Consider the following 19,577-nt stretch of genomic DNA (forward strand, 5'->3'; position numbering starts at 1 on the left):
TGTGCCCAGGGGGAGAGTGAGGGCTCCTCTCTCTTCTCCCCCCCCCATCCCTTACTCCTGGCTTTCCCTCAAACCTTTCTCTCCCCCCCCCTTCTCCACGTGGACCAGCTATTTTCAAGAAACTGCTACTGGGAAAAGAATCCTTTCCCTTGCCAGGAATGTATACAGAGGAGGAGGAGGAGGAGGAGGAGGAGGAGGAATGCCTTGGCCGTTCCAAGAGCAACTTCCACACGTGTGGCTGAGTGACGGCAGCTCCTTGGGGGGGGGAGAGAAAGAGCTGCAGCCTCCTTTGTTAGTAGCCCATCGCGCTCTCTCTCAGGCTGATGTGTTCGCTACATGGGAGGGAGGCTGCTGGCAGCTTCCACGAAGGAAAAGCGCTCTCCTGGAGCAGTGCGCTGCTCTTGGCGCTTAAATGGCAAGGCACTGTGCGAGGAGGGGGTTGAGTGGCTTGCCCTGACCTTTGCTGCGGCAGCGACAGATGCACAAGGGCCCCCCGCCAGCGCTCTCCTTCCGGCAGTTGAAGAGAAAAGGCTCAGAATTCTGTGCCAAGAGGGGGGCTGGGTCCTGCCCCTAGGATGCATGGGGGCAGGTTTCCCCCTAGGTAGGGCAATATTTGTCACAGAGTGCCTGCCCAAACATAGCTGGGGGCAAAGTGCCCTGCAGGACACTACGTGTGTCCCATGGCTTCTCTGCCAAAGCCAGGAGGAACACAGAGCCTTACTTTTTCCAGCACTTAAATAAATGGCAGCTGAGGCCCCTCGGATGCCCTCGGGGCCAGTCTCTTCTCTTGTATAGCCACAGGGCTTGGGCAGGATGCTGCGCTGGCCAGTTATTTCCATTGGGGGGGGCTTGGAGCCCTGCAGCAGAGGAGCTTCCCAGCAGGCTGGCAGAAAGGGGACCGTCAGTGTGGCTCCCTCCTAGCCAGTGAGGAAAGGGGTGTGTGGCAGCAACAGGGCTGAAACTTTTCTTTCCTGCAGCGTGCTGGCCAGTTTCACATTTCCAGTCCCACCCGCACCCCCATGCTTAAGCTCCTGGGATGCTTCCCTCCTGCCCCCGCTTCCCGGCAGGGTCCTCTGAGGGGCTTTCTTGCCCGGGCCTCGCCATGCAGAGGGAATGCCTTGGAGGAGAGTCAACAGAATGTAGCTGGCATCCTCCTCCCTGGGCCCAGCTAGCCATCCTGGCTGGAAAAGTCCTGTCAGGAGCCTGGAGAGGAAGGCTTGCCCAGGGGAGGGTGGATCTCTATCCCCTCTCCTCTCTCTTCTGGGGATCTTACCAGAGCTTGGAAAAGTTACTTTTTTTGAACTACAACTCCCATCAACCCCAGCCAGCATGGCCACTGGATTGGGCTGATGGGAGTTGTAGTTCAAAAAAGTAACTTTTCCAAGCTCTGCCCCCTCCCCCCATCAACCTGAGCCACTTGTGCTTTCCGTGCGTTTATGGGAACCAGATGGTGCCGCCTGGTGAAGGGAGCATGTAAGGGCGCAGGTCACATTCACACCTCCCTCCCAGACACCCTGTCACTGAGGGGAGGGGTCCCCTCTCTTGTGCATTCTGCAGCTGAGCAAGTGGGTTGTAAGTTGGAGACCATTTTTTAAAAAATAGTATCAACCCCCACCGACACACCCACTCCCTGTGGAAAGGGGCTTCTTGCTGTTTGTCTTCACGCACCCCCATCCTCCACTGTCACATGCTCTCCCTGCAATTCCCCACAAAAGGGAAAGGACAGAAAGGGGTCAGAACACCCACCCACCCCTCCACCCACCCCTATAGTCAACCCCTATAGGCACACGAGAGGCTGCCTCTCTCCAGTTGACAGTCAAGTCTCCAGACTTAGTTGATTTGTGCAGTGACCTTTTGGGCTCTGGTCTGGTGAGATGTGCAGGATATTATACCTGAGGAGCTCATGAATGAATGAATCACACCTTCCACCTCTCTGAAGGGTTGTGGTTTCACAGTCCTGCACACATTAGGCTCAGTGCATTCTGGGACGTGTGGTCAGCCTTGATTTGTTTCCAGCAGTTGACTTTGGCAAGTAAAGGTCTTGCACTTACACACACACACACACGAAACGGGGCTGGGGCTTTTATGCTACAGAGAGCCAGTGTGGGGTAGTGGTTAGAGAGTGCCACCAGCACAGACCGCTCTATTTCAGCAGGCATTTTAAGGAAGTTTTCTGGTTTTATGATTAATTTTAATGTATCTTACCCACTGTATGCTTTCCTTTCTTTTAAATAAACTGCTCTTTTATAAATTGTGTCTATTGGCTTGAAACTGATGACTCTAAATCTAGTCCTTGATCACTGAACGTTACTGATCACTGTTGATTAATGTGGCTTAATACCCTTAGAACTGCACTCCAGTTGAGCTTCTAATATAGTGAGTTCTGGACCAACTTATGTGTGGCTGGTCCCTCCCAGCTGCCATGGAAACCCTATTCAGAGGGTCGCCATAGGTCAGAATCGACTTGAAGGCAGTACATGTGCATTTTTTTTATGCTACAGTGGCCCTACCACCACCTCTGTTATTGTCTTGTTAGTCTAATCGGCAGGACGGGAAAGCAGGCAAAGGTGATGCTCTTTTGCTTCTCCAGCAAGGGGTCACTCCAGTGAAGGCTGAGCCATGGCAGGGACCAAGCTGGCCAAGCACAAGGCTGGGGGTTGCCAGCAGTTACTTGAGTGCTGGGAAATGTGAGGCGCCCTTCTCTGCCTGGACAGGCCCTGGAATGCTGCTGACCCCCCTCCTTTTAACAAGTTTCTGAAGGGTGCCCATAAATTCCCAGCTCTGCCTTTCATGAGCCGCCTGCCTTACTCAGCAGTGGCGCCCAGGCTGCGGATCCAATTGTGGAGCCATTAGAGGCAGCTGAGATTAACCCACCCAGCCCTCTTTGATGGTTTGCCAGATGCTGGCCTTGATGGGCCTTCTCCTCGGCTCCTGGTCCCTGGCTGGAGCCCTGGGGCTAGATGTGGCCCTGCCTGTCGGCCTCCTTATGCCTGCCCAGGGCTGCTTTAGGCATTTCCTGCTGGGTGAGGGGAGGCAGACTTGAGCTCCGTATTGGCTTTTCCAAGGAGTGATATTGGGCCTGTCCCAGCCCTGCTACTTGGTCCCTTTCTCTGACCAGTCTGAGTTCTTCAGAAACGTTACTTGGTCTCAGCCTCCACCTCCACCTGTTGCTACCGCTTGCCATGACTCCTCGTGCAACCTTACTTTTGGCTACCTTATTATTTATTTATTTATTTATTTATTACATTTATACCCCGCCTTTCTTTTCATGATAGAAACCCAAGGTGGCTTACCTATGGTTCCCAGGTGGTCTCCCATCCAGGCACTGACCAGACCTGACCCTGCTTAGCTTCAGCAGGGCGCTGGCCTCGTGTGCCTTCAGGCTATGGCCAGGGACCAATACCCATACATTACAAAATGGCACATACCAGACAGGGCCTGTTGAAAATTGGGAGGGCGGTGAGGCTGCAGTTTGTTGGGTGGATGGAGACAAGTTGCCGGCAGAGATGGCACGCATTAGTGGCGCTCCCTTTACAGGCTCTTAACCTTGAGTCGACCCTGCCTGGACTTGGGGTACAGTCAGGACTTGAGACCAAGCCAGGAATGGTGCTAAGCAGGCCTAGTCTTACTTGGGCACCTGCAAGCTGGAGGGCATCCTACAAGAGTACAGCAGTGATGGCATTCATAGTGTGTGTGTGGAGAGGAATCAGATGAGGACATGCCATTGCATGTGGTGGGGAGGGGCACATTTTCCTTAGCAGCTGGTGTGAGAAATACTCCAGAGATTTTCCTGAGGAGGCGCCTTGTGCAGGAGCTGCCTTGCTGCCCCCTTAGCACACCCGCCCTCTCTCCTCCAGGACATCCGCAACACAGTGGGCAACATCCCCATGGAGTGGTACCAGGACTTCCCACACATTGGCTACGACTTGGATGGGAAGAAGATCTACAGGCCCATCCGCACCAAGGACGAGCTGGACAAGTTCTTGGAGAAGATGGAGAGCCCTGACTACTGGTGAGGGGCTCTGGGCTGGTTGAGGGAAGCCGGGTAGGCAGGAGGGAAAAAAACCAAGCGGTTAAACAGCCACAATGTTTTGTGTTTATGCAATGCTGTTTCCTGAGCATCCACAGTGCTTCATATTCACAACAGCCCTGCATTACTCCTGCATCCAACACTGTCACTGGAGGCTCAGGTGGCCTCAGTGGCGAGGAGTGCCTTTTCCATCTCTGGCTGGTTCGCCAGCTGCGGCCCCTTTTGGTCAGAGAAGACTTGGCCACAGTGTTCCAGGCTCTGGTAATTGGATTATGAATCGAGATTGGATTATGGCAGTGCGCTGTGCATGGGGCTGCCCTTGAAGACGACTCGGAACCTTCAACCGGTCCAAAATATAGCAGCCTGATTACGGGCTATGGTTCTGTTTAGATCTCATATAATCCCTGTTTTAAAACAGCTGCATTGCTTGCCAGATCGTTTCTGGGCCCAATTCAAGGTGCTCACATTGGTGCTTAAAGCCTTGGATGACTTGGGTCCCAAATATCTGAAAGACCGCCTCCTTCCCTACAGACCCTCTCGGTGTTGAGATCGGCAGAGGGGGCCCTTGTGGTAGTTCCGACACCCTCAGAGGCTTGGTGGGGGTGGCGGCCTGGGAGAGGGCCTTCTCTGTGGCAGCCCCTAAGTGGTGGCGCTCCCTCCCGCCAGTGGTGTGTCTGGCACCTTCACGGCACAGTTTTTGGCAAATGCTGAAGAGGCACCTCGTTTCCCTGGCCTTTGGCACTTGTGTGTGTTTCCAGGAGCCACTCTGTTCTTGTGATTGCAATCTGTTTCAATTGTTCTTCACATTGAATTTTAAACGGTTGTAACCCACCCTGGGACCTGCTGGTGAAGGGCGAGTAGTAATTTTAATAAATTTAATCAAATGTCATTGTACTGCCTTCAAGTTGATCCCGACTTATGGCGACCCCATGAAGAGAGTTTTCATGAGGTGAGAGGCAGTGTCTGGCCCAAGGTCACCCAGGGAGCTTCATGGCTGTGTGGGGATTCGAACCCTGGTCTCCCAGGTCGTAGTCCAACACCTTAACACTACACCACACTGGCTCAGCAGTATTTATTATTATTATTATTATTATTATTATTATTATTATTATTATTATTATTATTATTATAATATCCCAGCCTTCCTCCTAGCAGGAGTCCAGGGCGGCAAACAAAAGCACTAAAAACATTAAAACATCATAAAAACAAACTTTAAAACACATTCAAACAAAACATCGTCAAAGACGTTACTTTAAAAAAGCTATCAAAACAGCTTCTAAGATTAAAAACATTTTTAAAAAGAAGGTTTAAGAACATATTAACAAGCAATTCCAAGACAGATGCACACTCGTATCAGCACAGATGGGGCTAAGACTGGGGCAGCGTGGCAGGCGCATGGCTCACCAGAGACTTGGACAGGGAGGGTCCTGGCAATAACTCACACTCTTGCAGTTCTGCTAGGCCAGCTCTTTTCAAGAGCAGATCAGCCCTGGTCCTCTCTGGACCAACCAGCAGATGGCCACCAGTGACTGGCCGTGGCTCTGATGTGGCTCTGTGACCCTGCATGGGATTTGAGCTCCTCCTGAGCCGAAGAAGTAAGCCCTGGGCACTTTAGCAGAGCACGTCTCAGATCTTCTTGCATGGCAAGACTCCTCATGAAGAGACCACTTCCGATGAGGTCCAAGGCCAGACTTGCCCTCCCTTGGAGGTCAGAGAGGAAACACAATCCATCAGAGATTTTGAGGGAGGTCCCTTGGATGGTCCAGGATGTACAGAGGTAGCCATACAAAGAGTGGCGCATGCACGTATTAGGGAGCAAATGGGGCACCAAGCTCAGTCTGCCCCAGCCAGCCCCACCTGCCTGCCTCCGTACTTGCAGCCAGTCCCTGAGGGTGGCCCTGCCTGGTAAGCTTCCTCCTTAGTCTCAGTCCTGCCCTTGTAGAACTCCGCAGGCGGCAGGAGGATCAAGGCCAAGCGTGCATGAGTTGGCTGTCCCTGCTGTTGGCTTTGGCTCCACCCACTGTTGGGCTCCCCACCTTGTGCCCCACCAGTCCCAGGGGGGACCAGCCAGCACTGAACGGTAGTACTCAGCACCTCAGGGAGCCCATCACGCATGGTTGGGCTGAGGTCTTGCTGCATTAGAGGGGAGAGTTGCCATTCATCTGTGCCCACGCAGGCCAGCTTCAGCCCAGTCCCCAGGAGGGTTTGCTCGGGAGGGCAGCTTGCTGTTGGCCATTTCCTGTCAACTTTCCCTTTCTCCCTACACCAGGCGAACAGTCCATGACAAAAAAACGGGAGTGGATGTGAAGCTGACAGATGAACAGGTGGAGCTGGTGAACCGTCTCCAGAGGGGCCAGTTTGGGGATGTAAATTTCAACCCTTATGAGGTAAGGAAAGGTCTTCCCCCTAATGATGATGCTCCTCCTCTTCTCCCTGTGCCTGCTTTCGGGCTGCCACTCATCAGCTCCACACTTGGGCAGGAGGGGAGAGCGTCCCTGCCGCACCCCCCTAAGCATCCCGCCTCTCTTGCAGCCTGCCATCGACTTCTTCAGCAGCCAAGTGATGATCCACCCAGTGACAAACCGCCCAGCTGACAAGCGGAGCTTCATCCCCTCCCTCATTGAGAAGGAGAAGGTGAGTAGAGAGCGGAAGGGAGGGGGGTGTTGGTCAGATGCCCTCCGTCAACCACAGATTGTTGGAGGTGGGGAGTCGACATGATCAGGTCTGGATCTCAGGTCTGGAGGAGTCCTTGCCCAGATCTTGTGAGGTGCTCTCACCTGTCCAACCCCTGGATCCCCAGACCACCTTCCCCAGCTGGAAGAAGCCCCTCCTGTCGCACCCCAGCTTTCTTCCAGCAGCTGGGGAGGGAAGTGCCCTCATCACCATACCCAGAGGGCCTGCCCTGCCCCTCAGGTGGTGTCCCATGCAACTTTGTTTTTCACCATCTCTTGGAAATTTCTCAGGCCACCCTCTCCTCCTGGCCCCAGCAAGCATTTGGCTCTGCAGTTACCTGGGTACTGAAACCAGCGCCTTTTAGCAAAGCACCACACGCCACACCCAGATGTGGGTTTTTAAAGTCTGATCAGAAGGGAAATTAACTTAATGTTGAGCCTAACCTCTGTGTAAACCAGCTGCTCCCCAGGCACATCGAGAGACCTGGAAATAACCAGGTGTCAGGAGTGATTCACCTTTCAAATTGTTCCCTGAAAACACTTGGCAGCATGTAAGAAAAGCAAAATCTCTGGGTGATTAGAATTAATCTGGAGGAAAAATATACCTCAACAAAACCAGAAAAGTTTATTGCAGGGAACACAGGAAAACATGGACGTTCCGTTGTTAAAATTAAAGAGCAGGTTCAAAGGCAGGAGGTTAGTCTGTCACTGATTGGACCATTTAGCCAGGTCTTCAGAAGGCATTTATTCCCAGTAGGAGCTCATCTAGGGCAATTTAACAACAACAGATCAGCGCTTGAGGCTGCTTGGCTGTGCCTGTTGAGGCAGGGAGAGCCAGGAGATGTTGTGGCACCAGAGTTCATGGCCTTCCTTGAGGGAAAGAGAAGCATCAGCTTAATAACTAGCCAAGGTGAACCTTGAGGAATGATGTTCCCAAGTCCCGATCAGTGGGGCACACCTCTTTCCCAGTCAGCGGTTGGCACAAAGAGAATGTGCAGCTTTGACTCTTGGTTGCAAAAGGCCTTTGCCAAAAGTGGGGAAGGCAGCACAGCCAGAAGCGGCTTCATTCCCTGGTGTGTCCCCTCCCTCCCTCCCTCCCGGTCACTGCAGGTCTCCAGATTGGTCCACGCCATCAAGATGGGCTGGATCAAACCACGGAAGCCCAAAGAGGACACGCCGGCCTTCTACGACCTTTGGGCTCAGGAAGATCCCAACTCCATCCTGGGGCGGCACAAGATGCATGTACCTGCTCCCAAGCTCCCTCTTCCTGGCCATGAAGAATCCTACAACCCTCCGCCAGAGTATCTCCCCACCGAGGAAGAGGTGAGCAGGCCTGGGCAGGGGCCTGGGTCAGGGAACAAGAAGGTTCCAGCTGGGAAGAGGGTGGGTGTGGGAGGCCTTTGGTTCAGTCCCCAGGACCTCCCGCTTAAAAACAATCCTGGCCTCTCTTCCTCTCCTTGCAGAAGCTGGCCTGGGAACAGCAGGAACCTTCAGAGCGCAAGCTGAACTTCCTACCCCACGGCTACGACTGTTTGCGCCGGGTGCCTGCCTACCCCCGCTTCATCCATGAGCGCTTTGAGCGCTGCCTTGACCTCTACCTGTGCCCACGCCAGAGGAAGATGCGGGTACGTGGTGCTCTGGTCTGCCAGGAGATCAGGGACGGGCCCAAGCGCTGCCTGTTTGTGCCTGCCTGATTGGAGCTGAGTCTCATCCTGAGGTGTCGGTCACTGCAGTAACAAAGTTGAGGGTCAATCCAGCTTCTGTTGGCTTATGTTCCCTCAGTGCCAGGGCCGATGCCAAAGGGTGGCCAGGTCGGGCCCTGGCCAAGGGCCCCTTCTTAGAATGTGGGGGCAGCGCTCCCCTTCCGCAATCCTTGGCAGGGTCGACTCCTGGCCCTGCTGCAGATCGCAGAGACGGAGCTCCCAGCCCCCCCCCCAGACCGTGTGGACCTGCAGTGCCAGCCTGCTCCACCTACCTCTCTCCCTTTCTGTGAATGCCCTGTGCTCTATGTGCGCAGCCGCCACCAACCAAGATGGCAGCAGAGGCTTCTCTAAGGGGTTCATACCCCAACCTTCATCTTGACTGATGGCAGGCATGTGTGCGCATGCAGCATAGCGCACATGCATGCCATCAACAAAGATGGTGGGGGGCCCTCCTTAGTGAAGCCTTCACTGCCATCTTGGTTAATGGCAGTGATCTGCATGCCCAGCACACAGGGCATTCACAGAAAGAGAGAAGAGTTAGGTGGAGCAGTCCTGTATGTTCTGGGACTGGGAGTGAGGGGCCCGGGGCAGGCTGGTGCCCAAGGGCCAGTCACGCCTGGAGCCAGCCCTGCTCAGTGCAGTGAGCTCCTGACCTCATAGCTGTGTCCCACTCCCAGGATGATAGCTCTCATGGAGACTGAGGGACACGGGGAAGGAGAGCATCTACCCGAGGAAGAGGGAAACGATCCCTTAGAAGGGACCCATTCCTTGGGGGACAAGCAGATATCCTCTTGTGCCGAGGATACATCTCCGGGGTGTGTGTGGAGGGATGCTACTTGTGGGTCATTCATTAGGAGCATAGAACATAGCGCGGTGTGTGATGGGTGTGCAAACTGCAGAGTGATTTGCCTGCCTAGCCCAAAGGTTGTGGATGTTGCCCATTGTCTAGAAAGCTTGGTAGATAGTGCTGGGAGGAGTGAGTGGTCATGGCACCAGTGACATGGGGAAATGCAGTCATGAGGACCTGGAAGAAAAATCTAAGTTGCTAGGCAGGATGCTGAAGGCCAGGACCTCCAAGGCAGCCTGAAATGCTGCCAGCGCCACGTGCAGGGGCAGCCAGACAGGCACACCTTTGTCATCTCAATGCATGGGTGAGACGATGGTGTCGGGAGGAGGGGTTTGGATTTGTTAGGCATGGGGAACATTTTGGGATAAGTGAGGCCTGTACAAAAGAGGAGGGTTCCACTTGAGGTGGGATGGGACCAGACTGATTTTAAACTGATTAAGGGGGGAAAGCTGACAGGAGCTCAGGAGGGTCCTGTTTGGAACAAATCTCCCCCCGGGATACAGACATGAAATGATGAACATTTAAATGGGGTGGGCCTCGAACTAGGCATTGTGAGTGCAGGGGCACAGGATGGCAATCCAGAGAGGCCGAAGTACCACGGGCCAAAGACACTTGAAGACAGACACTGTGCATAAGTGCTTATGAGCTAATCCCAGAGGCCTGTGCGCCAAGATGGGAGGACTGGAGTGCTCGGTCAGCATTGATATCGTGAGCATAATGGAAACATGGTGGAATGGAGAGACCCAGTGGGACACAGTAATATGTGAATGAGGTCATGGACTCCAGCAAGCTAGAAGGAGGCAGACTCCTCATTGTGGGTGGTGGCTCTGGGCCCCAGGAGTAATTTAGAACTGGGGATGGTCAAAATGCTCAGGGAGATCTTAAAACTGAGGAAGACTTGGACTTTCAAAAAGCTTCCAAGAAGGTGCCTCGCCAAAGACTCCTGAGTAAGCTTAGCACTCATGGAATAAGAGGAGAGGTCCTCTTGAGGATCAGGAACTGGCTAGGAAACAGACAGCAGAGAGTAGGAATAAATGGACAGGTCTCCCAATGGAGGGCTGTGGAATGTGGAGTCCTGCAAGTATTGGGACCTGGGCTTTTTAACTTGTTCACATACGATCTAGTGTTAGGAGCGAGCAGTGAAGTGGCCAAGATTGCTGATGATACTAAGTTGTTCACGGTTGTTTAAACAAGAAGGGATTGCAAAGAGCTCCAAAGGGACCTCTCAAAAATGAGTGAATGGGAGATAAAATGACAAATGCAATTCAGTGTAAACGAGTGTAAAGAGATGCATGTCAGGGCAAAAAAACTTAATTTCACATATACGCTTATGGGGTCTGAATTGGCATTGACTGACTGACCAAGAACAAGACCTTGGGGTCTTGGTAGATAGCTCAGTGAAGCTGTCAGCCCAGTTAGCAGTGGCTGTGAAAAAGGTAAATTCTATGCTAGGGATCATAAGGAATAGTATTGTATAGTATAGATGTTTTGTTTTAATGTATTTTAAAGTCTGTTTTTATGATGTTTAAAGTGTGCTTAGTGCTTTTGTTTGCAGCCCTGGGCTCCTGCTGGGAGGAAGGGCGGGATATAAATCAAATAATAAATAAATAAAACTGCCAATATCATAATGCCATTATACAGATCTATAGTGTGGTTGCATTTGGAATACTGTGTACAGTTCTGGTCGCCTCACCTCGAAAAGGATATTGTAGAGTGGGAAAAGATTCCGAAAAGGGCAACCAGAATGATCAGGGGGATGGAGCGACTCCTCTGTGAGGAAAGGCTGACGTATTTGAGGCTTTTTAGTTTAGAGAAAAGGCGAGTCAGAGGCGACATGACAGAAGTGTATAAAATGATGCAGGGCGCAGGGAGAAAGTGGGCAGAGAGACGTTTTTCTCCCTCTCTCGTAACACAAGACCTCGTGGACATCCAGTGAAGCTGAATGCTGGAAGGCAGCGATGAGCGCCAACGTGGATGGCTTTTAAAGAGGGTTAGACAAATACACGGAGGCTGTCAGTGGCTCCTGGCCACGCTGGCTCTGCTCTCCCTCCCCAGTCAGAGGCAGGGTGCTTCTGGACACCAGTTGCCACAAGCTGCAGGAGGGGAGAGTGCCCTTGTGCTCGGGTCCTGCTTGGGGGCTTCCCGTAATGGGCATTGGGTTGGCCGCAGTGAGAAGAGGATGCTGGACTCGGCGGGCCTCTGGCCTGACCCAGAAGGGCTCTTCTTGTGCTCTTCCTGACAGCTGCATTTGGAGAGATGGTGGTGGCAGATGAGGGAGGGTTTTTTTAGCTGTGCTTGGAACCCGCAAACACACGGGCGGGCATCTAGTGGCAGCATGCCATATCCCCCCTCTGCAGCCAGGTCTGAAGTCTGCCTTGAGTCCCAGGCGGGGCTCTGGTTTCTTCAGGGTCCTGAACTCCGGAGAAATGGAGGGTGTGCACTGTGCGCCTCTGCTCTGGTGCATGTGTCACGGATCGTGTTCCCACAGTGGCCAGGCAGATGCTTCTTCTGAGAAGCCCCCTGGCAGGGCCTGAGCACAGTAGCAGCGCTCTCCTTGCCTGTGATTTCCAGCTGCCTCCAACACTGGAGGTAGTCCGTATAGCTGTTGTGGCTAGTAGCCATGGATGGCCTCATCCTCCGGGGATTTGCCTAATCCTCTTTCAAAGCCATGCCAGTTGCTGCCCATCCCTGCCTTCTGTGGGTGTGAATTCCACAGCTTAACTACACGCTGCTTGACGAAGGGCTTCCTTTTGCCTGTCCTGAACCGTCCAACATTCACCTTTGTTAGGTTCGAGTATTACGAGAGGAAAAATTTTCTGTCCACTCTCTCCACACCATGCATAATTTTATGTATTTATTTACTTATTCACAAGCATTTCTATACTGCTTAATATTTCAAAAATCTCTAAGCTGTGTAGTCTAAAAAACAGTGTATCATTTAAACCTTAAAACAAAAACACGACTTAAACCGATTAGCAACATAAATTTAGAATTTATACACTTCTGTCCCCACCCCTTTAATTAAGCTTTTCTCTAAACTAAAAAGCCCCAAATGCTGCAACCTTTCCTCATAGAGGAATTGCTCTATTCCCCTTTATCATTTTGGTTGCCATTTTCTGAACCTTTCCCCGCTCTATAATATCTATTTTGGGGAGAGGTCACTAGAACAATACACAATATTCCGCATTTGGACAGGCATTAAAGTTATTAGCAGTCCCTTCCCTAATGATTCCTAGGATGGCATGTGCCTTTTTCCCAGCTGCCATTTTATTGTGTGAGCTTTGCATCTCCCCACAACAAAACACATGAATTAATAATCATTTTGCTCTAGCAAGTGACTCCCAGCTGCAGCTAGAAGATGGGAGCCAATTGCTGGAGCAAGATGGACATGCGTGTTCACAGCTTCATTCTCTTCTAGGTCAATGTGGATCCTGAGGACCTGATCCCCAAACTGCCAAAGCCGCGGGATCTGCAGCCGTTCCCCACCGTGCAGGCCTTGGTAAGGGACCACACGAAGGAGGATCAGCATCTGCCTGCTTCTTGTGGCTACATTTCCTGCTGGGCAGAGCGGCTGCTGGGCTGGTGGGGCAGGCTGCTCTTCCAGGACACCTGCAGCATTTGGTTTTGACTTTTTGCCTGTGTGTTGGGGTGGGGCAGCAGTGGTCCCTTGAGCTATGCCCTAACTGCAAAGGGGGAGCAGCAAGGGGTCCAGTACTGTCCCCCACCCCAGCCCCGGTTATTGGGGTCGGGCAGAGGGAAGCGTGGGTGAGGGGTTCAGGCAACAGATCCAGTTTCTGTTGCAGAGATGCCCCCCCCCTCGACTGGCCCATGCCAGGACTGGATACCTACCTTTTCCATGTGTGTTTCACTCCCCTCTTCTCTCGGCAGGTCTACCGTGGTCATACCAGCCTTGTGCGCTGCCTCTGTGTCTCCCCCAGTGGACAGTGGCTGGCATCAGGTAAGCAGCGGCTCAAGACTGGCGCTGGGTACAAGCTGCTGTACTTCTGTCAAATATGTGGCACAATGTATAGTGGGGATTGGTGTTGAGATGGCACCTGCCTGGGTGCACCTCTCGCCTGCCTGTCTGTCTTTGTTCCTGGCTGTTGATGCTGCTTTGTGGTCTGTCCAGGCAACAGAGAGCAGACAGATGGGCCCAAGAGGTGAAATCTGAAAGGCAGCATGGAGCATCTGGGCCCTTTGGGGCAAGGCCCTTCAGGATGTGGGCATTTGGGGCCTGCTTTGGGTTGCATTCTGAGGTCAGGTGTTTAAATCCCCCTTGCCCACCATATTGTGTGGGGGAGGGGTCCTCCAGAGCAGCTGCCGGCTTTTCTTCTGTGCTCTGCATAGCAGTGGGGACAGGGAGCTTCCTTGAGTAGACTCTGAGCCAGGACTTTTGCCCCCCAGAAGGACTGTGGCTCTCAAAGGGCATTGCTCCCCATTATTAATAGCCGTTAATTTAGTATTCCTTCCCATACCACCCGTAGCTGAGGCTCACTGAGCACTTCACAGAATAGAGGTTAAAACCATTAAAATACTAGAATATAGCCATAAAACATCATGTAAAATCCGGAAAAATTTAAACCAGCCAAAGTGAAACCAACAGCAGTGCAAAAATCTTTTTACCACCCAGTTTTTGACAATATTTTGATGATGTTTTTACTATTGCTGTTGTACACCTCCGTGTTGTGTTTTTCTTGAAAGTGTGGCACACAGATAGATAGGCAGACTGACACGGCAGCTTCCTCTGAGGAAGAAGAGTAGGCCCTGCGGAAGTGCTCAAAACATTTTGTGTAAATTATCTCAGTCCTTAACAACAGTCATGTAAAGTAGGCCAGTATTATCCCCATGTTGCTGAAGGAATGGGGTGGAGGTGGAGGGGCTTGCAGGGGGCCGCCGAGTGAGTGCCTGGCTCAGGCAAGATTTGAACAAGGAATGATTCTTTGATTCTATGAACTTCTCTGCTGCCTGTCTTAATTGGGGTGGGAGCGAGGGGGCCCTTTCCTTTGGGGAGAGAGGAAGCATCAAGCCCACACTCACAGCATGCCTGTTGTGCAGGTTCTGATGACTACACAGTGAAGTTCTGGGAGGTCTGTACAGCGCGATGTGTGAAGACCCTCCCAGTGCCAGGCGCAGTGAAGAGTATCGCTTGGAACCCCAACCCCACTGTCTGCCTGGTGGGCATTGCTGTGTGAGTGCCCTTTGACTTGTCTTCTGGAGTCGCCCGCAGGGGACGTCGGGTGATTCAGGGTGGGCAACAGAACAGCAAATGCAATTCAGTTTGAGGAAATTAAAGGGACCTTTTGCGCTGGGGTAAAACACGAAAGTAAAAACGCCTCACTGGGCTTCACCTCGCCTCACCTGTATACACCGATTGGATCCAAGTTGGTGGTAACTAGTCAGATCTTGAGGTGGTTTGTGGTGGAGAGGCCAGGGCTGACCCCGTGTGCATGATTGGTGAAAAAGGAGAGCTCTGTGTTTGAGAACATAAGGAAAGGGATTGCAAAGGAAACTGCCAATGTCGTAATGCCGTGAAAGCTCAGGATGCTTGCCATACCTCAGGAAAAAAAGGGGTGAATATTGTGCAGCTGGAAAAGCAGCAGCAGAAGAGGGCAACTACAGTGGTGAAGGGATTGCGGCCACTTTCCTGCAAGGAAAGACAGAAGTATTTGAGGCTTTGTTGTTGAGGGAAAATGGCAGCAAAGAGGTTTATAAACATCTGAGAAAGGAAAGAGAGGAAGAATTCCCCCTCTTCTTCCTCTGGCCTTAGAACTCCAGGATTCCCAGGAAACTGATGGGCAGGAGAAATAAAAGGAAGCCCTTCTTCCCACAGCATGCCATAAGAGCGTGGGATTGGCTGCCCCGGGATGTGACGAGAGCCAGCTTTAAAACAGGGGTCATGAGGGCAGACTCGTGTAGGTGGGAAAGTCTTGTCCATGATGGTGAGATGGAAGTCTGTGCCACCGAAGACCCCGTGGCCTCCAGGGTTGGGGTGGGGACAGCCATAGAGGACAGCTGCCTTCAGGTCCTCCGTGTGGCGCATCTGGTTGGCCATAGTTTGTTTCTTTGTTAAAATATCCACATGTCATTTTCCAGGTCCTTACAGGGCCACAAAGGCAGCTCTCAGATCAGCACACAGTTAATAAATCTTTGGCAGCAGAATGTGGGCTAGAAGGATCCTCCTTGATCTGACCCAGCCAGGATGTTCTCATGCCGCTCCCTAGATCTCCCCTCGTGGCTTCCACACACCCATCCCAGGGGTGACTCCAGGCTGCAGGCTGTGCCTGCTGGGACAGCTGCGTGCTGAGCCTTCCGACCTGCCCACAGCTTCATGCGATGGAGGGCTGCTCTCCAGCCCTGGGACCCTGCAGGTGTGGCTTCCTCCCTGCTAACATTTCTTTTCCATTCCCCGTCCCGACTTTGCAGGGAGCAGTCGGTGCTCCTGGTGAACCCCGGCCTCGGGGACAAGCTGCTCTATGGGGCCACCAATCAGCTGCTTGACGCCTATGTGCCCCCTGAGGAGGAGCGGCCACAGCCTGTCACGTGGGAGGAGGCAACCGGAGAGGAGTGGGACCGCGGCGTGCGGCTCATCGTCAGGCACGGGAAGGTACCAGCCTGGGAACGGAGGGAGGCTTTTGGGCAAGGGCGGGGGCAGGCTGCTTTTGCTGACCTGACCCTTAAACCCTGTGGGTCTAAGCCCCAAGCCAAAAGCCAGTCAGCAGCTGAGGGTAGGGGTGACACCAGGCTGGCTCCTGGCATATGTAGGGACGGGGTTACTATTTTGCTTTTCAAAATGTTTTGTTTTTTTCCAAAACATTGAATGTTTTGGACTGTGAATTGTGGAAGGGTATAGAAAAATGATTCCCGATCTTTTCTTCCCAAGGACCGCTTGAGAATTGCTGATAGTCTTGGCAGCCCACTTAATGTTTCTTCTGCCAGTTTTAGCAATCGTGATGTGCTCTGTTAGATACTCTATGATTTTCTGAGCTATCTCCCTCAGTTTCTGCTTCTTCATATTTGTCATTATCTTCATCATGGATTTCTAAAAACCAAAGGTTTGCCCGGATTGAAACGGATGTCTATACCGGGGTTCCCAAACGGGTCCACAAGCTCCATTAAATACGCATATTGATTTTTAATTGTGTTTTCCTTGTTCCTTTCATGTGCTATATTGTGTTACAATCTCTCTGGCTCTATGGAAAGGCAAACCTTCAGTTTTAGGAGTCCGTGATAAATATGACAAATATGAAGAAGCAGAAATGGATAGTGATAGCTCAGACAATGAGACTGATTAGATTTCACGCAGTATTTCATTGAGCCTTGGCTTCCTTCTCTCTTTCTCAGATCTTTTTATGGAAATTAGGGCTTTTTGTCTACTCCACTCTGTGGAAGACTAGAGGAGACATAATAATTTCCAGAATACATAATACTTTCTTTTTTTACTATGATGTTAATGGTTTTAACTGTGTTCATTGGCTTTTGCCTGCACTTCATAAACTGGCAAAACAAAAGAGATGCTAGGTTCCTTCTAGTCAGCAGCTCGTAACTTCATTTGTAACAACAAAATTAAAAATTACAAAATTAAATTTGTAATTGCCTGAATAAACTGTACTTTTAATATACAAAGTGATAATTTAACAGCAAACTAAGTTACATGTAATACATTCTATGTTCCTAAAGTAACAAAATGACATTTGATCTGTAAAAAGGGCTTTAAAAAACAAGTATATTTTTCCATTTTCCCAAAATTTCCTCTTCTCTTCCCCTCCCCCCCCCCGGCTTTTTCCATGGCTTCAAGGGTTTCTGGATATTTTATATCTCTATACCTATGAACATGATTTATACTGGATATGATAAACAGTGTGGGTGGGTAATACCGTATACAGGTATGCAAATATATATATATATATCTCCTCCCCTCCTTCAGCCTCTGAAGCAGGTGACGTGGCACGGGAAAGGAGACTATTTTGCCACAGTGGTGTCAGACAACAGCCACCTGCAGGTCCTGATCCACCAGGCAAGCAAGCGCTGGAGTCAGGCACCCTTCCGCCGGAGCAAGGGCCAGGTGCAGCGGGTACTCTTCCACCCACTGCGCCCTTTCTTCTTTGTGGCCACCCAGCGCTTTGTCCGCGTCTACAACCTCCTCAAGCAGGAGCTCACCAAGAAGCTGCTTACCAACTGCAAGTGGGTCTCCAGCATGGCACTCCATCCAGGAGGTGAGCTGGGCCAGAGGGACGCGCTGCTGGGATGCATGGCTGCCCCTCCGGGTGGGTGGGCTGGGCCAGACCAGGTCTGCTGCGGGTGCCTTGTGCACCACGTCTGCAGCCGGCATCCATTAAGTGATTGGCCCTCCACACCGCCTCTGGCGTTACTCTGGCTTCCCTCCCTTCCCTGGGGCTGGGCTGGAGTTGCAGGGTTTGTGTTCCAAGGTGGCCCCCATTTGGGGGAGAAGCCATGGCTGAAGCCTCCCTGCTTCCTTCCCCCTTAGGTGACAACCTGATCTGTGGCAGCTACGACAGCAAACTTGCCTGGTTTGATCTGGACCTCTCCACAAAGCCCTACCGGGTGTTGAGGTCAGTATGCAGAGAAGCAACAGATTTGTGCAAGGGAAAGGCCCAGATGCATTCTGGAAGGCCTGATGGCAGCTTGCTTTACACACATAACACAACTCCCCTCCCCGTCCTTTATTGGCAAGACAATACAGTGAGCAAGCCCTCCCTCACCCAAATATCTATGTCACTGGCAGATTTAGCTCAAAGGGGTATACGTGGTTCTCCTTTCTCTCCATAGTATCCTCACAACAACCCTATGAGGTAGGTAAGGCTGAGAGACTGACTGGCCTAACGTCACTCAGCAAGCTTCATGGTTGGGTGGGGATTTGAACCCTGCCAGCCAGTGTGGTGTAGTGGTTAAGGTGCTGGACTACGACCTGGGAGAGCAGGGTTCAAATCCCCACACAGCCACGAAGCTCCCTGGGTGACCTTGGGCCAGTCACTGCCTCTCAGCCTCAGAGGGAGGCAATGGGAAACCCCCTCTGAATGCCGCTTACCATGAAAACCCTATTCATAGGGTCGCCGTAGGTCAGGATCCACTTGGAGGCAGTCCATTTCCATTTTGTCTCACAGGTCTTAGTCGAGCACTTTAACCACTACACCACTTGGCTCTCCACCCTTGCTGTTGTCGTACAATGGAAGTTTGATGGGGAATGAGCCTTGCTGGATCTCCGGGTGTGAAAGTCTAGCATAGTCGGGAGCCTTTGGCCTTCCAGAAGTTGGTGAGCTACAGCGCCCGTCCTCCTTGGCCATTGGCCATGCTTGCTGGGCCTGAGCAGCATCATCTGGAGGGCCAAGGGCTCGCCACGCCTGCCCTATCCTATCCTACAAGGCTGACTTGGTTCTGGGCTCAGTTCCCACCAGCGTAACAGGGGAGTGCAGAAGATTACTCTCCGGTTGGGTTTGTGGGGCAGCTCAGGAGGAGGGCAGGGCAGCTGTGGCACGCTGGTGCAGATGCTCTTTCCCTTGGCCTTTCCTTCCTGGCAGGCATCATAAGGCGGCGCTGAGGGCCGTGGCGTTCCATTCGTACTACCCTCTCTTTGCCTCCGGTTCAGACGATGGCAGTGTCATCATTTGCCATGGCATGGTCTACAAGTGAGTAGGAGACCAGGGTGAGGGGTGGCATGAGCACTTGACCCCTGCATGTCAGCTGGGGGGAGGGGTAGTGGTGGTCCAGCCATCCTTGTCCAGCAGAGCTCCTCTCTCTCTCCCTGCCATACAGTGACCTGCTCCAGAACCCCCTCATCGTGCCAGTTAAAGTGCTGAAGGGCCACACGCCGACTCATGACCTCGGGGTCCTGGACGTCATTTTCCACCCCAGCCAGCCCTGGGTCTTCTCTGCGGGTGCAGATGCCACCATCCGTCTCTTCACATAGCCGGCTGCCAACCTCCCCTCTGGGCAGGGGAGGCGGATGGGACTATGATTCTGACCCCCTTTCCAGGGATGGTTGCAAAGCTCTCTGCTGCTTCTCTCTGGGGAGAGAATGAACTCTGCAAAACCAGCGCTATGATTAAACTGTTCAGGTGCATCATGCCTCTTTTGTCCCAGGAAAGAAAGGGTGCCTGAAGGGGGAGGAGGCCGATTCCAGCCAGGGGCCGCGAGGGGGGAGCTTCTGCCTCTGTTCTTGCCTTGGGTGAGCGGCAGGAACTGTACACTGATGCTGCATCACTCACTGGAGAGAAAGAGAGAGATGCCGCTGTGAAGAAGTGCTGGATTCGACCAGGGCGAGTGGGTGGCTGGCAGCAGCTTGGCTGTGGAGCACAGCCTCACCTCTC

At 52.3% G+C, this 19,577-nt stretch overlaps 1 protein-coding gene across 1 annotated transcript in view; it reads left to right on the top strand.

Moving 5' to 3' along the window:
• BOP1 (BOP1 ribosomal biogenesis factor) overlaps window positions 1-19,335 on the top strand; it is a 97,441-nt gene extending 78,106 nt beyond the window's left edge. The window contains exons 4-16 of the mRNA XM_061607189.1: window positions 3,858-4,012; window positions 6,300-6,417; window positions 6,563-6,664; window positions 7,813-8,025; window positions 8,166-8,327; window positions 12,671-12,751; window positions 13,141-13,210; window positions 14,308-14,440; window positions 15,676-15,856; window positions 17,177-17,465; window positions 17,738-17,822; window positions 18,789-18,896; window positions 19,024-19,335. Coding sequence (XP_061463173.1) covers window positions 3,858-4,012; window positions 6,300-6,417; window positions 6,563-6,664; window positions 7,813-8,025; window positions 8,166-8,327; window positions 12,671-12,751; window positions 13,141-13,210; window positions 14,308-14,440; window positions 15,676-15,856; window positions 17,177-17,465; window positions 17,738-17,822; window positions 18,789-18,896; window positions 19,024-19,177 — 1,851 coding nt within the window. The 3' untranslated portion in view covers window positions 19,178-19,335. The remainder of the gene's footprint in view (window positions 1-3,857; window positions 4,013-6,299; window positions 6,418-6,562; window positions 6,665-7,812; window positions 8,026-8,165; window positions 8,328-12,670; window positions 12,752-13,140; window positions 13,211-14,307; window positions 14,441-15,675; window positions 15,857-17,176; window positions 17,466-17,737; window positions 17,823-18,788; window positions 18,897-19,023) is intronic.
• The last annotated feature ends 242 nt before the right edge of the window (window positions 19,336-19,577 follow it).

This window comes from Rhineura floridana, chromosome 1 (genome assembly GCF_030035675.1).
Source record: "Rhineura floridana isolate rRhiFlo1 chromosome 1, rRhiFlo1.hap2, whole genome shotgun sequence".
NCBI classification, from domain to species: Eukaryota; Metazoa; Chordata; class Lepidosauria; order Squamata; family Rhineuridae; genus Rhineura; species Rhineura floridana.